The following is an 18,303-nucleotide window of genomic DNA, read 5'->3' as shown; positions in this document are numbered from 1 at the left end:
TATAGGCTGGAAGACGATTGAGAGGCAGGTAGTAAAGGCCTAAGGTGCTCAAAATACATTATGCAAATAAAGGAACTTTTCAAAGAATATAAAAAAATTGAGAAAATGAACATTACAATATTTATACCTACCAAGGTTCTGAGCCAAATCCGTACCATGCCAGCTGCAATATTTGAAATCCCAGACCCAATAAGATGGTGTTTTTATTTCCAATTGACCTCATGAGTAAACTCAAGACTATAGTCTAGAAGAAAAACACACATATGATTACCACAAAGTTTAGTTTGTTTTTGCATTTATTTATTTACAGGAATTGCTTCTCTCCTTCAATGTAAGGGTCTCAGGGATTGAACACAGGTACTCAGGCTTAGTGGCGCACATCATTACCCACTGAGCCATCTCGCTGGGGCATATCACAGAGTTTTTATACAGAAAAAAAAAGGTGGTTTCTTTCACTCTGATGAAGTATCCTTTACACGAGTGTGGCTGTTTTCAGCAGTAATTGCCCTAGCTAGCTCAGAGCTCAGTGCTACAGGCTAACACATTCAGAATTAGAGCTACAATACTCGAGTCCAGCTTTCTAACCCCTTAGTATACTTGCAATGAGGACCAATGCTGACAAAGAACTCTAGGCTCCTGATGGAAATGCCCAATACGCGACAGCATGAATGAAGCCTCAAGGCCAAGTGGTTTGAATGAGAATGGCCCCATCCGATCATCTGTTTTCAATACTTGGTCCCCAGTTGGTGGAACTGTTTGTGAAGTATTGGGTATGACCTTGTTGGAGAAGGTAATGTTACTGGGGGTGGGCTTTGGGATTTCAAAAGTCTACAACCACACTCTGCCTCCTGCATGTGGACCAGATGTCAGCTCTTTCTACTGCTCCACCATCATGCCTGCCTACTGGCTGCCGTATTCCATGCCATGATAGTCCTCTGGAACTGTGAACCCCAGATTAAACTCTTTTTTCTATAAATTGCCTTGGTCATGGTGTGTTATCACAAAAATACAAAAGTAACTAAAATAGATTGCAATCCAATAGCCCAGTGATGACCCACAATTTCATCTAAAACCTGCTGCTGAAACCATGAAGATTCTATGAAATGTATAGTTTAGTAAGTATGATTTGAGCAAGTTTTAAGAGCACAGACTTGAAAAACAGGCTGGACTATGATCTTTGAGACCCTGGATAAGTCTACTTCGGTTTTCTCTTGCCAAGTGGAGCTAATAGGAGCAATTTCAGAATTCAACACTGGATGAAATAAGGCATTTACACAAAGTGCTGAGAGCGGTCCCTGGCACATAGGAAACATTTAATAAATGGTTTTGTGAGTAGATAGACATACCTCTATTTCAAATCTAAATGAAATTCAGCATGGATTGGGGAGTCAAAAACAATTTTGATATTCTAACTAAAGTTGAACACACTACACAAAATAATAAGTCTGTAGAAGTGGTACCAATAATCACTCATTACTTCCCCACACAAATAATTACAGAGTCTAAGTTGGAATGACTTAACATTTTCTGAGGTGTGGTAACAAATGTCAGTATGTCTAGGTGTGGTGACTCAGGCTGTAATCTGAGCCTGAGTCAGGAAGAGAACTGAACTATGTTTGAGGGCAGTCTAGGCTGGAGTTGAGTTCTAGGCTGGCAAGAGTTAAAATGAGTCCTTGCCTCAGAAAAGGTTCCTAGAAGAACTTTTAGATAATAACCCACTACCACCATACCAAGTTCTTGGAGGATCTGAGGACTCCACTTTCTTTAAGTCTGGTAAAAGTGAAGAGCATCCAAGATGGAGGCCCTGGGTCTGCCCACCCTGCGGGATTAGACTCTTTGCTAGCCAATCCATAAAATTTCCTGAGCAGCAGTCTGCCAGAAGTTCAACTCACTAAAAAAAATCTGGGTAAAGCTAGTACTTTTCAATCTAACAAGTGTATGAAAATTTCAAATTTTATTTCCTCTAATAAGATTTTGTTATGTTATTTCCTTTTAAAGCAATACATACTGCACTTCCTACTGTTTATGTGTGGACATGGTGACAGTATCACCGTCAGCTTACACATTCAAACAACTAGAAGCAAGAATTTCTGTTCTACTTATACACAATGTACGAGAGACAGAATTCAGTTAATCAAAAGAAAACTTTTGAGTATACTCAAGACTGTTAGGTCTTAGGCAGTTCATATGTTCAGGAATAACAGTCTTGGCTCAATTCAAGTTGAATTATAAAAAGATTTCTGGTAATCAGATAAATGCCAGCATTCCTCAGAAACTTGTGAAACTTCTATCTTCCAAAAGGAGTCATTTCCCTTGCCTCTGGCAGAAGAAACCTATGGTTCAATATCACTGACATGTGCCTGTGGCTGCATATCACAGCTCATGCTGGCCTCCAGGCTCCCGCAGTCCACACTAGCTAGTTTTCTGGCCCTTCCCTCCCCACCTCCAACTACTCACCCTCCTTACAACCACTACTTTCTATTCCCTCTCTGGTTGTCTCTTGCTATTCCCACTTCCCTCACCCTGGTCATGTCCACTCTGCTTCTTTTTCTCTCTGCTCTAGACTCTTCCAGATGCCTTTGGCTGCCCTCTTTCTTACCTTCAATAAAAACTGTCCCCCTAATGGAGCAGCTATTTCAGTACTTTACTGCGCCCCTTTGCATACACCGTGGCATCTAATTCTTGTGAAGAATGCAAAGTTTAAAGAATTGGAGGGGCTGGAGAGATAGCTCAGTGGTTAAGAGCACTGACTGCTCTTCAGAGGACACGGGTTCAATTCCCAGCACCCACATGGCAGCTCAGAACTGTCTGAAGATCTAGTTGCAGGGGATCTGACACCTTCACACCAATGCACATAAAATAAAAGTTAAATAAACCCTAAAAAATATTAAAAAAAAAAGGGGGGGGGCTGGAGAGTTGGCTCAGCGGTTAAGGGCATTGCCTGCTCTTCCAAAGGTCCTGAGTTCAATTCCCGGCAACCACATGGTGGCTCACAACCATCTGTAATGAGGTCTGGTCCCTCTTCTGACCTGAAGGAATACACGCAGAATATTGTATACATAATAAATAAATAAATATTTAAAAAAAAAAGAATTGGAAAAGTGTGCTGAAGACTATCCCCAAACACAGCACTTCCATCTCAAAAGTCCTGCTTCCTCTTAAGGCTCTAGATCAGTGGTTCTCAGTCTTCCGAGCGTTGTGACCTTATGTTGTGGTTATGGTTACCCTAACTATAAAATTATTCTCCTTGCTACTTTGTAACTGTACTTTTGCTCCTGTTATAGATCGTAATGTAAATATCTGATATGCAGGATATCTGATATGTGACCCCCCTACACACATGTTGAGAACCATGCTCTAGAGGTTCACAGGGAAGAACATGAACTCTCATCATGCACCCCAGAGGGAAAGCACTGCTAAAAACCATTCACCTTGATGAGGTTCCTGCAGCCAAAGGTAAGAACACAGGAGGCTGGCACCATACAGTTGGCAGGGGGCTGAATGGCCAGCTGTGTGCAGAGGCATGCACTCTCTGGAATGTGAGGCTAAGGAAGCTGCTTATAAAGCAGCACCTTACAGTCCTTCACTGTATGCAGCCAACTAGTATTGTTGATTACAGAATTCGTGTTTCTCAGTTTAGAAGCCAGGAGGGACCAATAAATCCTAATCCAGGAAAGGGTACAAAAAGAGACCCTGGGTTCTCCCCACTCAGCAACAAAACATCTTGTGCACTGTGGGCCTGTTTATAGCCTTGCAAGTGGGAACAAAAGGTGAATGTGCTTTCTTAAAGCTGTGAGGAGTCATTCAAGTCAGAAACAGAATCCAGAAACACAGGTCTCCTCCCTTCCTGAGATCACTTCCTGTGTACAACAACCAAGGCTGACTCGCTGCTATGAGAATCTCTCACACAAGACTAAAAGACCCTCCACACCAACAATCACTGTTTACCTGCGAGCTTACCAAGAGCTTCCTGGAGCCCCTGGGATTTACTTGCCAGCCTCCTTTCCTACCCAAACCAGACCTCTACTTTCTTACTCAAACACAAGTACTCTCACCCTTGGGGCACTATTCCCATCATTCAACCACTTAAAATTCTCTTCTTGAATTTATAGTCTGCATATCCTTGGCCAAATGCCACCTTGTACATCAAGCACTCCCTAAATTCCCGTTACTAATAAAATAAAACCTTTCCAAGTTTCTCTACCACTTCTTCCCTTTCTTGGAAGTTTTTAATCATAACTAATGTTTAATGTGTCATCCCCTAGAATGTAAACTAAACAGCAGGGACCGACTCCACTGTTCTAGGCTGTTGTACATAGACATCCAGTGATTATTTGTTGATGAATGATTTCACAGTTATACATCACATATGAACCTATAGTTCAGAGAACAGCACTTGGGAGGCAGAAGCAGAAAGATCTCTGTGAGTTAGAGCCCAGTCTGGTCTACATAGTGACCCCCAGAAGAGTCAGGGTGACATAGAAAGACCCCATCTCCAAAACAAAAAGGTTCATTCCCTAACATTCCATCACTGCATGAGGATGGGCTCCCCTCTATGCAGTCACTCCAACTAACAGGAACTCACCTGTGCAATAATGGACAGGATGCCAAGGACTGCTATAAAGGCTGCAACACTTTCTGGGGAAAATTTCATTATCTAGAAGGATTCCAAAACAAGCAAAATGAATGAAAAAGGAGCATAGCAAACATGTTAGTGTTACTATTTGTACATTAATATTAAATGACTAGAAACATGCTTAATCGATGACTTTTAATTCTAATTTTAATTTACTTATTATACATAAAGGACAAAGGATTCTTCGGAAAAATGGCTTTTCATATGTAAAATACATTCTTCTCCTTAACAAATCCCGTTTATTTAGCTATACTTAGCTACCAAGCACCCAAAATCACTTTACAAATAACTGCAACATGAGTCTGTAGGTTCCACCCCCAGTAGCAAAGACAGGGAGCAGAAACAGGTACTATGAACAGGAGGTTAAATTCTTGTTGGCCACTACACAGAAAAATCCCATTTCAAAAACAAAGTAAAACAAAACAAAAAAGGAAAAAAAAATTCTTGTTGGCTACTTTTTATAATATTGTATTGGTAGGGTTTTTTTTGGGGGGGGGGGGAAGGGTTATTTTGTGTTTTTGATTGTTTTGTCAATTTGACATAAACTAGATTCATCCAGGAAGAGAAAACCGTAATTGAGAAAATGTCTCCATCAGATTGGTGTCTATGCAACATTGTCTTGATTAATGCCTGATGGGAGAGTCCAGTACACTACAGGTGGTGCCACTGTGGGGCAAGGAGACCCTGGGAGGTATGAGAAAGGGAGCTGAACATGAACTTAAGGAATAAGCCAACAAGCAGCACTCCTGCATGCTCTCTGCTTCAGTTCCTGCCCTGATTTCCTTCAATGATGGACTGTAGCATGGAAGTAGAAGCCAAATAAACACTTTCCTCCCCAAGTTGCTTTTGGCAAGAAGAAAGCAAACTGGGACAAGCATTCGTTTCACAGATGAGTCCGGCTCCCTGAAAATGAAATGCTGTCCTTACAGCACTAAACATGACAAGTCCGCTACGGTAGGACCTTACCTGTCTGAGGTATAAGAAGAAGCTGGAGTACTGGCCTGCCTCCGGTAGGTAGGAGAGGAACACCGTGATACAGATCAGCAGCACTATGGAATCCTGGCCCACCTTTTTTAAAGACTAGAATAGGAGAAACACCAACGTACACTTAAGTCAAAAACTCACTACTAGTTTTGTCTTTACTTCATCCTCACCAAACCAGTCTAAAAAAAAAAAAATCCCAAAATCTTCAAAAAATAAATCTTTAGCCTTGTATGGTGGCTCATGTTTATAATTGCAGAACTCACGAGAATAATGCAGAATGATCTTAAGTAATGGGTCAATTAGGGCTACACACTGAGAACCTGATTGTAATAAATATATAAATAAACCTTAAGATGCTTTCCCAAGAAAGCATCAGAAAGAAGAAAGCACTCATATCCCCCTGAATCAGGTATTCATTCTACTACCAAGGAGAAACTTACTGCAAAGGGGTCAGCCTGTTCCCAGGAAATGGGTGCTCCCCAAGATGCTGGCCGCATCTTCTCAGGCAACGACTCTGGCACAGCCACAAGGATAAAACAGATGTCTAGCAGAGCTATTGCTGTAGCGAGGACCACCACTAAGCTGTCCCCATACACTCGTCCAAGGTAAGCTCCAATTGCAGGACTGGTGACTAAGCTGGCAGCGAACGTTGCTGAAACCTGCAATCAAAAACAGAAAGTGGGGGATCATCTGGAACCCCCCTGACAGAACCCATTCACCATCCTCCTTTATAAGTCAGCTGCAGCTGCACACTTCCTGTTCAAGCCTGCAGGAAGATCTTGTCTAAAGAAGATGTTCTAGCCTCCCAAATGTTTTCTTAAACTCTGGAGCCTTTTCTGCATTTACATCCACAGACAAAGTCATAGGAAAACAGACCTGCAAACCAACAAGAAACTAAAGGCTCATTTAGCTGAGAAGCGAGGAGCCCAGAGCATTACACATGCCCCTCCTGTCAGTCCTACTCATCCTCAGCACAGCCTAACATCACCCACTGCTACAAGGAGATCCAATTCTGTTCTGTTCTCTCTCATCAAAATTAAACGGATAATTAAATGTTTATTATGATACACAAGCACCCATCAAGAAACTGTCACCTCTCAACAAACAAAATGTGGTTTATGCCAAACAAAGGAACAGTGTACAGCAGCATGGATGGATGGATGGATGGACGGACGGACGGACGGACGGACCAGGTAAACCTTAACACGTCTCTAAGGGAAAGATCCTAGACATAAAGACTGTCTTACACTATGCAATTTGTATGGAATGTCTACTGAAGGCAGAAGCACAGAGACGGAGTGTGCAGACTGCTGTCTGGGCTCAGGGCGGAGTGAGGACAGATGATAAGTGGGTCTGAGAGTGTTCCCTGGGATGGGACTATTCTAAAACCAGACAGCAGTGCTATCTCCTTAGGGAGCCAGCACAGCAGGAGCAGAGCTCCAGTACTACTGTGGGGCAAAGGGCACTTTCACTGTGCATATCAGATGAGCTCACACTTGCAAAGCAGTGAACAGAGGCCCACTCAGGGTTCCTTTGTATTTTATCCCTGTCAGTTCTACCAGCTTATGACTATTTCTTTCTGGCAGAATGAGAAAGGACTACAAAGATCTTTTTCTCCTTTCTCTAGATTCATATTATTTCTTTTTATTGATTGATTGATTGGTTGATTGTTGTTGTTGTTGCTGTTTTGAGACAAGCCCTAGGTGTAATGAAACTAGCTCTTGTAGACCAGGCTGGCCTTGAACTCACAGAGATGCACCTGCCCTGCCTCCCGAGTGCTGGGATTAAAGGCTGCACCACCAGCCTTTAATTAAAGGCTCTAGATTCACATTATCACCATGTCGGTGTCATTTGCTGGATCACGCCTTTAAAGGCGTGAAATTCTTTACTTGACCTTATCCCAAACTAAGAAACAACCAGACTGCATTTTTTTTTTTTTTTTGGCTTTTTCTTTTCAAAGGATCTCTCTCTTTCTATATAGCTCTGTCTGGCCTGCAAATTTTTATGCAGACCGGTCGGGCCTCAAACTCACAGACACCTCTGCCTCTGCCTCCCAAGTCCAGGGATTAAAGGAGTACATGAACATACCAGGCTTGGAAAATTTTGAATGAAAAGCTCTGGCTAGCCTTGTGCAGTAGTTTTTGTCTAACCCAATCGGTAGCAAGCTCTCTTACTTGCCTGGTTGTTACATTCTTAGAGAGTTGCGGACATACACACACTAACACAGACAACACAATTGAATAGAGAATGTACATACCTCACAAAGCCTCAGAAATGGTTTACTGAACCCTGACCTAGATGTTAGCCTATTATACTTTAGATTAATTCAATGAGTTATTAAATGAGTAGCAATTATATGTCCTTATTTTTAGAATTCCAATACAAAAAAAATCTGACAAGAATACAATCATTTAAATTCTGACACCATTTATAGATATTCCAAACAGTAACTGTCAAAGCTTATATGGCTCTAGGCTTTCATGTAATCTTGTTTAATTAGCCAAGGTCAATCAGTTAATGTGTCAGCTTCCTTAATCCTGAGTTACAGGCATGTACCATAACAACTTTGAAAAGACTTCTAAATACAATCTAACGAGTAATTACAAATTAGCACTTCCTGCAGAAAGAGACACTTAACACAAGTATTTTGTAGCAGGCACAAAAGATTGCTGGAAGAAAAAACGTATACATACCAGACCATAAGCCATACTTCGTTCATGTTCTTGAGTTATATCTGCTACATATGCAAATACAACAGAGAATGTCACTGCAAAAACTCCAGAAACAGAGATCACTGCAAAGTACCACCTAAGAATGAAAGGCAACCAAGAAAAAATGATTAGAACAACCACCATTACTTACAATGTTCCTTCATGTCTATTAGTTACAGCAAGAATGACACATTTCAGCCAAAAACTTTCTAGGACAATGTAAGAATGAACGCATCTATTATCCTAGGCCAGTTACTGTGAAAGTGTAGGAACAGCAACAAGCTAAAAACTGATATCTCACTCTTTACAACTTTCTATCCAAGTATCGTACAGAAACAAAATCCGACAACAGAGACCGACAAACAAGCCACTACATGTTTACAGTGAGCCTAAACAGAGCTGTATGCTTCCCTTCGGTTGTTTTTGGCTCTTCAATTGTTAACAAACTCTTTAAACTTGAGAAACCTGAATGGTAGTGTCTATAAAATTAAGAGTTACTACAAAGAATAAACAAGGGGTTGGGGAGAGGCTCAGTGGGTTAACTAACTTGCTGCACAAGCAAAAGAACTGTGTGCAGGCCCCCAAGCACCCATGTAAAAACGGATGCAGAGGTGAGCATCTATAACCCCAGCTCTGGAGCATGGAGACATGCAGATCCCAGAGCTCAACAGCCAGTCAAATCTAGCATAAAGTGCATGTTTTCTGGATTTAGGCTCTGCCTCAAAAATCACAGTGGAAAAATAATTAACACTAACAGCCCAGAATTAATACTCTCTGGCCTCCACATGAATCCAGATGGGTGAGTGTACACTCACTCACACACACTTTGAAAGATAAGCTGTATTTTACTAAAAATGACTTCAAACTAGTCAGCTAATAGTAAAAAAAAGCCTTATTGTAATGGTGACATTTAGTTTTCTTAAGTCATCTCAATCATTATAAACTCTCACGTTATCATTCCACCAGAACATTACTGCTACTAAATGTTTTCAAACACACTCCTTTCCAAAATCCTTGTTTAGCTCTTCCCTAGATTCCTTTGGTAAGATTTCATTTGCATCTTTAGTATTCATCAAAGGCTTGGTTTTCAAAGCTTGGTTCTTAACTAATTAGAAGACTCTTCTACAAATCCCCTAAATATTCTAGATACTCATTGGAAATATACATCTACACCATGGAATAGGAAAGAGCACAAAAGAATCAATGTACAGACACACAACTATTGCCCTGCTAGTTCAGGGCATTTGCTGTTCTTTTGTGTGTATGAACTTATCCTCTTTCTCAAGTGAAAAATAACTCCCCGCCACACACACACAGAGTACAGGGTTTCTCCGTATAACCCTGCCTGTTCTGGGACTTACTCTGTAGACCAGGATGACCAAAGAGATCAGGAGATCCACCTGTCCCCGACTTCTAAGTGCTGGGACTAAAAGTGTGCCACTTTCCTGGCTATAACCCTAATTTTTATCACAGAGGCTAACATGTTCTTCTAACAGAAGCATACATATGCCTGAAATCTGATCAAAGATATACATAATGTAAGTAAAAGCTGGATTTAAAAGAAGATGGTGTTGAAGGCTGGGGTGCATGTAACACAGCACTCTTTGTGGCTGGGCAGGGTTTAGAAGTCAAGTCCAGTTTGTAAAACAAAACAAAACATATCAAAAACCAAAAAAGTGGGGCTGGAGAGATGGCTCAGTGGTTTAGAGCACATGACAGCTCTTCCAGAGGTCCTGAGTTCAATTCCCAGCAATGACATGGTGGCTCACAACCATCTGTAACGGTATCAGATTCCTTCTTCTGGTGTATACATAAAGTACATGAATAAATAAATTAAAAACCGAAGTATAGCCGTACTGTCCACAGTGCCATCTACGGCTGACACGACAGCTGGTGTTTCAGTACTGCTAAGACAGCTTAGGACGGAAGACTGGCAAGACGACGTCCTGTTCACTGTAACTTACACTCAAGCTCTAGACCATTAGCCCCACAATCTTTTAGATAGGAAAAGAAAAACAAGTCTTGAGCAACAGATTTTTGAGCAATCATTTTGAGTTTTACTAGTAAAATCCATCCCTAATTAACAGTGACAAACTACAAAATTCCTACTTAAGAACAGAAAGGTAACACCTCTCTCCAGTCTCTAAAATACTGTTTTGAAATTTGGGCTCTGTAGCCGGGCAGTGGTGGCATACCTTTAATCCCAGCCCTTGAGAGGCAGAGGCAGGCGGGTCTCTGTGAGTTCGAGGCCAGCCTGGTCGACAAGTTCCAGGACAGGCTCCAAAGCTACAGAGAAACCCTGTCTTGAAAAAAAAGAGAAAAGAAAAAAGAAAGAAAGAAATTTGGGCTATGAAATCCTAAAGCATGTTTGCTGGTGGTCTAGATGCTTCCAATAGTAGCATCTAATTCCAAATCCTCTTGACCATTACTTAGGTACTATTTTTTCCCTTGAGCCTCATCTGCATTAAAGAATAAATACACTAAGGAATAAAATTAAAATATATACTGATAAGTAAATTGGTTAAAATAAAGAAACCATTAAGAAAATACTAACAGTTGGGCCGTGGTGACTTTAATTCTAGCACTCGGGAGGCAAGGCAGGCAGATCTCTGTGAGTTCGAGGCCAGCCTGGCCTACAAGAGCTAGTTCCAGAATAGTTAGGGCTAGAGAGAAACCCTGTCTCGAGGAAGAAGAAGGAAAAAAAAAAAAACAACAAAAAAACAGGAAGAAAGATAAGAAAGCAATAACAGAAATATTTACTTAACTGCTACACAGAACTGAGCATGTACATACCAGGGGCTGATCTTCATTAGAGGAATGGGGGCACATGTGAAGAACACTGTTAGCAGCAAGAAGGATTTCCGGCCCCAAACATCAGAAAGAGCACCAATAAGTGGGGCACTGAGGAATGACAACAAACCCTACAAGTTCAAGTTAAAAAAAAAAATGCTGTATATACATGAGCCAAAAATGAACTACTTTGCTATAACAAAAAAAGAAACTTTACCTCTAGAATAAATAAATCATTAAACTTTCAATCAACAGTAACTTATTTCTTGCCTATACATTGTTTTAAAATTTCCAAAGGTTGGCTAGATCATCTATTGGCTTCTGCCTGAGCATTAAATATGAAATGCTAATGTACTTCCAATTACAGGAACTAAACTAGCAACAGAAAACTATCATAGGCTAGTTACCTATATTGTTATACTGGTAAGAAGACTGCATAGATGAAGGGTTTGGGAGTAAATTTTTTCTTTTTCATAGCTATCCTTATTGTTTAAATTTGTATTCGTTTAAAGATTTATTTATTTACTTAATGTATATGAGTGCTCTATCTGCATGTACAACCTTATGCCAGAGGGGCATCAGATCGCACTATAGATGGCTGTGAGCCACCATGTGGTTGCTGGGAATTGAACTTAGGATCTACTGATGGAGTAGTCAGTGCTCTTAACTACTGAGCCATCTCTCCAGTTCCTAAATTTGTATTATTATAGGAGCAATGAAACCTCTGGAACAAGAATTCTATTATAAGACAGAAAATATAAAATGATTACACACAGCTGCCCATATCTAAGTCAACCTTATGTAAAACTGATAGTGTAAAAAGAATAAATACCCCAAATTATACACTATATAGTTATAAAAACTACTAACTCAGGGATTTGGCAATCAGTATACAAAATTATATATATGAAAGTTATGCATGTATATATATCCATGTGCACAAGGGCAAACAGACAAACAATTGATCATACCTTTACTCCTTGAATTAGGCCATTCATCAGAAATGTATGCTTAGGGAAGGTTTCATGCAATACCTTAAAAAATAAAAAGCACATGTTACATTTTAGTCTTGGTAAAATTTCTACATTAATATTTTCAAACAACCCCTCCTCAGGTTTTCAAGAAAAGGTTTCTCTGTGTAGTCGTCCTGAAGACACTCTGTAGACTAGGCACTTAACTAAGAGATCTACCTACCACTGCTCAGCTCTAGCAACCTTTCCTAATACAATCTAGTTTTATTTCACATGAATTTCCAGATTAGCATAGAGCTATGAAATCTTATAGATGGAGCGACTGAGCTCTCACTTGACTCAGAAGCCAATGTTTCACAGTGCTGCCTGTCTCTAAAAACAACGGGGAATGGTCACAAGGGGAAGAAACGCTGTTACAGTTACGGACATCTTGCAAGAACCAGAAATCTTCCCTTTCCTTTAGTTCCTCTTCTGGTCAACAACAAGAAACCTCAGAAAACATACTCATTGTAAATACAAATGAGTAACTTATAAGACTGGAGTACAGCTCCATTGTAGAGCCCTTGCCTGGCATGGACAAAGTCCTGGGTTTGACACCTGGTAGAGGGACATAAGTAAAGATCAGGAAAAACAAGTCAAATGTGAATTAAAGAAGCTCATTGATGAGAAAAATCATGTCTGTATGTTTGCTTTTAAATATTCAAGATTTTGAATCAGTAGATACCAACCAAGGGGCTTTATGTTTCATTAGAACTTGGAGGGGAGTAGGAGGGAAGATACTCCAGGATCTACTAAGTCAGCAGCACTGGCTCTCTGTCATTTGTTGGGGATAATAATAATCATCTGACTTCAAAACAGCAAAGTTACAACTGGAGGTTGTAGGGCTCTTGATAATCATGCATGAGGCCCTACACCAGTATGGAAGGAAGGAAGGAAGGAAGGAAGGAAGGAAGGAAGGAAGGCAGGCAGGCAGGCAGGCAGGCAGGCAGGCAGGCAGGCAGGCAGGCAGGCAGGCAGGCAGGCAGGCAGGCAGGCAGGCAGGCAGGCAATGCTAACTTGAGGTATCTTTTTCTTTTTTAATGGATTTTTTTTTAATGTGTATGTGTTTGTCACATGCTTGGGGGTACCCTACAGAGGCGAGAAAAGAATGTTGGGTCTCTTGGAACTGGCATTTGCAGGAGGTTTTAAATGCCTAACAAAGGTGCTGGGAATTAAACTAGGGTCCTCTGGATGAGGAGCAACTGCTCTTGGTCACTGAGCCCTATCTCCAGTTGAGACTATCTTTGTGTCAGACCCAAGGACTGAAGCATGGATTCTGCATAGTCTTCAACATGTTATACTTCAGCCCTTAAACCATGTTATCAGAACTGTACTTACCCAGCTTGTGTGAAGAACTAATGATACAGTTAAGTAAATCAGTTGTATTTTTTAAAAGGAAAAGCATCTCAATCAAAATGTACCAAATTAGCACACTTATAACTCTAAGCACATTACTGAGAGAACCATTCTAACTTTAAACAAATGATAGTTTATTATAAACAAAAACCAATTATTTGAAGATGAATATAGCCTGTGTATTCAAAGTTACCATGTGAAACATCAATATTTTATGCACAAAAGGCAAAGGCAACTGTTATGTGCCTTTATGTGTAGATAAATCTGCCAAACAATATGGACTATAAACATTTTCAACTCCTGCATTCTCCTTCCATGGTCATTTAATTTTTCTATGAACAATCTTTGAAGCCTCCTGAGTGCACAATGACCAAGCTTGTTGTAAACATGCACAAGTAAGCCAACTGCTTCCAAGTTCTCTTCTAGTGGGCTACAATGATGACTCCATTGTTAAGTGCATTCACAGGCTGCTCTTCCAGGGAACATGGATTTCCAGGACCCACATGGTGGCTCACAGCATCTGTAAATCCACTTCCAGTAGACCTAATACCTCCACCAGCACCAGGAATGCACTTGATGTACTACATACAGTTAGGCAAAACACCCATACGCCCAACATTAAGAAAAAAATTCTACTCTGAGATTCTGTAAGCTATAGACTAATTATTCTTTTCAAGACAGGCTCCTCCATATCTGGGAACCTGCTTCTATTTCCTTTTCCTGCACTGGCAGGAGAAAATTAACCATCTTCCATGGTTCCAAATCTTGGAAAAAGTAACATCCCTTTTAGTCTTTGTAGATCTTGAGCTCAAATGAAACTTGTCTTGGGAAAACAGAGTTACTCAATTTACCTCAAAATAATTATGTTGAGTAATATGGGCCCTAAATTTCACCTTCCCTAAACCTATCAATGTAAAGATTTTTCTCCTCTACTGATTAAGCCTCTACTTGGGCATATCCAATGACAGGCCCACTCACACACCTGAGCCACCACCCAGCTAAGGGCTATGTAAAGGCTGGAAGAGGTAGTTAAAGCAGTAAGTATAGGTCACTTCTGCAGAAACGATCAGTTAGTATTGGCTAACCATGGAAAGGAAAACAAGCCGTCTGCTATAGAAAAAGTGATGTGCACATTAAAGATTACTTACCACCAATGTGGGTGCTGTCAGTAGGCCCCAAGCGAAAAACTCCAAAAAGATGACAATAACCGCATGATAAACACTAGGGGAGCCTATTCCTTGAGGCTGTAGAAAGACATTTTCAAACGTTAAAAGGGTAACGGTGAACTCCCGAATAACTAACGGCGACGATAGTCAACACTAAGAACATACAGCACGCACTACCTAACGATGGGGATAGTTAGTCTAAACTGCTGGACTCTTCAACCAACTTGAATATTTCAGATGAGATTTGCACGCAAACCAACACGTGCCACTTCCTAGGCTTTCAAACACATTTAACAGCTGTGTGCAAAAGTTGAGGAGTTTAGATTTTTGTACATGCCAAAATGCTGTATTGCTCTTAATATTGTCACAAGGCATCATCATTAAAACAATACATGTACCTCCCAAACCTACAGAATTTAAGGTCCTATACCCCCATTCCAAGCAAGAAATCAGAGGAACCTGAAATTTCGGGGAGGGGTGTTGAAGGACCATGGCTAGGAACCACTTTATGTAAGATCTCAATTGTTCAGCAAACATCAGCATACAGTCTATGCAGGAGTTCTAAGACTACAAAAGCACAACACTCCCAGTTCTCAAAGTTTACAGCCTAGAAAAGACAAATATAATTGCATCCATTGGCTTATGGGTATCTCAGAGAGAGATAAACAGGGTGCTGGTTAGATACGAAGTATCCCGTAAGCTCATGAACTTGTCCCACCACTGGTAGTACTACCAAGAGGAAACCAGTTCATGAAAGAGTGAGCTTCAGCAGCAGCATTTTACTCCATGGAGTATGTTACTCCATCGTTGAGTACTTAGTGAACAGGCCATATGAGGAAGTGGGACTTGGTTGGGGAAACTAAGCCATTATCCTATTGATGGGTACACTAGTCCCTTCCTGTCTCTTTGTCTCTCTCTGCTGCCTGTAAACCTAAGATGAGTTGTTTTGCTTTACCACATAAACTCAGCTATGAAGCTTCACTTAATCATGTGGCCCCAATGCAATAGAGCTACAGATTATGGCTTGAAGCCTCTGAAATTGTTATAAAAAATTATGAAGTTGTTTTCCCAGACATTCTGTTACAACAAAGACAAGCGAACACACATACAGGTTAAGAAGAAACTCCAGTGGCTGGAGAGACGGCCCAGGGGTTAACTGCACTTGTTATTCAGGTGACCTGGGTTTAACTCCCAGCACTGTACTGCAGTTCTAGGGGATCTAATGCCCTCTTCCAACACCTGGTGCAGACATATATACTGTCAAAACACCCATATGCATAAAATAAAAAATATTAAAAAAAAAAAACTAGCTGAGCATTGTTGGCTCATGCCTTTACTCCCAGCACTCAGGAAGCAGAGGCAGGTGGATCTCTGTTAGTTCAAGGCCAGTCCAGTCTACAGAGCAAGTTCCAGTATGGTCCAGGCTACATAGAGAAACCCTGTCTTGAAGACGCCCCCCCCCCCAATAAAGTGTGTGTTTTGGGGAAACAACTCCAGAGCCCAAGTGGGCATACAATGAATGCCACAGTATATCACTTTCTTAGGTACAGAAATTTTTTTTCCTTTTGTATCCTAAGGCATATCAAAGTGACTGGTGTATAATAGCTAATACCTTGATTCCTACTGACAACTGTCATGTGGTTATGTGGTTGCTAGGTGACAAGGGGTAGCCTTCACACATTCCTGGACTAACAGTAGCTCAACTTACTGTTTTCAACTCTACAAAAGAATAAGGGCAATATACATTCAGAAGACACAGACTTCAAATGTTGTTTTCTTTCCAGTGTTTGTGATATGCAGCATAACACTCTAAAGATCCTCCCTAGGCAGCTATGTAAACTCAAGGCTAGCAGCTACAAGTTCAGTAGCATACTGCTACCAAGACCTCAGCTCAGACTTGCAACTGAGTTATGATCTGCAGTGCTTTCTGCTCTCACAGAAAACTACTGCCTTAATTATAGAAAACAAAGACTTTCCTAAGTGTTTAATTTGTATATTTCTTTTATACACTTGTGTATCAGAGTATATAAATTCCTCAGGAGAAAAGAGGTCTCAAGTAGAAAAGGTTTATTAAGGGAGACCCATTTATTGCACCCCTTTTTAATTAGTGGGGAAGGTGTGGCTATTCCATCAAGTTAAGCAGCAATATTATAGGAATGCCTACAAACTGAACTCATTAAGGTAAAACTAAAATTTACAAACAGCTAACTAGATCCAAGCGGTCAATAGGATAGAGCCTAACTTCAGGACTTGTCTTAGTATCACAATGCTTCACTCATTATTTTAAAAAACATTTCATAAGCTGGGTGGTGGTGGCGCACACCTTTAACCCCAGCACTTGGGAGGCAGAGGCAAGAGGATCTCTGTAAGTTCGAGGCAAGCCTGGTCTACAAGAGCTAGTTCCAGGACAGGCTCCAAATATGCTACAGAGAAATCCTGTCTCAAAAATTCAAAAAAAATAATTTTACATAGGGGAATTCCTAACTGCCTCTATACCTTGAAAAAGTCATGCCACTATGAAAGACAAGAAACGACATTTGCTTTCAAAAGACAAAACCGATTTTGGGGATCTTGATGCACCCTCGCTAAAAGCAGCAACTCTTTAGTCTGGAAGGCTAAGCATCAACTTCAGAGGCCACACATGCTGGACAAGTAAGTGCTCCACAGCCAAGCTAGACCTCCAGTCCTTAAGTCTTAGTTTTTTACTCACACTTGCAATTTGAAACCATGCTAATGACAATTTGTGCTTTTTAAATAACTGAAAAATTTTAAATCATACTTGTCAGAACACTACTTCAGAAAAGCTATCTGTTTTATTCAAATCTCAAGCTTTTGGCTGCCACAAACAAGTTACACTACAATAACCTGCAACTTTTGGCAGATACCATGATTGTATTAGTAAGCAGTACTCCTAATAATATTTGTTTGAACAAAATACATAATCTTAGAAAAGTGCTTGCTAATTTATCCACATACACCCATCTAAAGCAAATGCTGAAGGATAAGCTATAGAGGTGCTGCCTGCCACACACCTACCAAAGACAGTGAAGAGATTCTGCAGCCATTGATTCAACCAACTGCACATGTAAACTAATGCCCTATTGAACATAAGTGGGTATTTTGTCATCACTCCCTAAGAAATATACCAGCCATCATTTAACAGTGATACTGCACTAGATACCACAAGTAATCTGGAGACAAAGGAAGTATACAGGAGGCTGCTTATCTACTATGTTATACAAACAGTAAACTGCTGTATTTAAGTGGATTGAGAATTAACATCTTCTGGCATGAAAGGGGAGTCTTGAAAACTGATAATACGGGAGACAAAAGGAAATAAACATTCTTAGAGTTGTTTAACAGATCCTCTGTCCTCAGGCAATAGCTTTGAGGCTGTTGTTCTCTGTGGAGTAGAAAGCACTGGGGACCGTGTCTAGACACTGACTATTCTCATTAAAATCAGAAAGTAAAGTGTGAGGACATGGTTGGGTGGCAGTCATCCTCCACAGTAGAAGGTAGAAGAGGTAAGAGGAGGCTATCTGGAGCTCTGCTTCTCTGAGCACACTTCATGTTGTAAACAATATAGCAATTACTTTTTAGGTATTTCCAACAAAGCAATTCCCATGAGACAGCAGCACACAAAGGCTAAC

The 18,303-nt window shown here is 40.6% G+C and overlaps 1 protein-coding gene across 2 annotated transcripts in view; it reads right to left on the bottom strand.

Moving 5' to 3' along the window:
• Slc71a1 (solute carrier family 71 member 1) overlaps positions 1 to 18,303 on the bottom strand; it is a 35,214-nt gene that overhangs the window by 6,257 nt on the left and 10,654 nt on the right. For both annotated transcript variants that reach the window (XM_085677785.2, XM_085677784.2), the window contains exons 2-9: positions 14,636 to 14,731; positions 12,093 to 12,155; positions 11,125 to 11,252; positions 8,314 to 8,428; positions 6,061 to 6,279; positions 5,603 to 5,716; positions 4,586 to 4,657; positions 132 to 244 (exon numbers count right to left, since the gene is read on the bottom strand). In XM_085677785.2, the coding sequence (XP_085533911.1) occupies positions 132 to 244; positions 4,586 to 4,657; positions 5,603 to 5,716; positions 6,061 to 6,279; positions 8,314 to 8,428; positions 11,125 to 11,252; positions 12,093 to 12,155; positions 14,636 to 14,731 (920 nt within the window). The remainder of the gene's footprint in view (positions 1 to 131; positions 245 to 4,585; positions 4,658 to 5,602; positions 5,717 to 6,060; positions 6,280 to 8,313; positions 8,429 to 11,124; positions 11,253 to 12,092; positions 12,156 to 14,635; positions 14,732 to 18,303) is intronic.

Source organism: Myodes glareolus, chromosome 17, assembly GCF_982192425.1.
Source record: "Myodes glareolus chromosome 17, mMyoGla1.1, whole genome shotgun sequence".
Taxonomy (NCBI): Eukaryota; Metazoa; Chordata; class Mammalia; order Rodentia; family Cricetidae; genus Myodes; species Myodes glareolus.
This window is presented reverse-complemented; position numbering and strand designations above follow the sequence as displayed.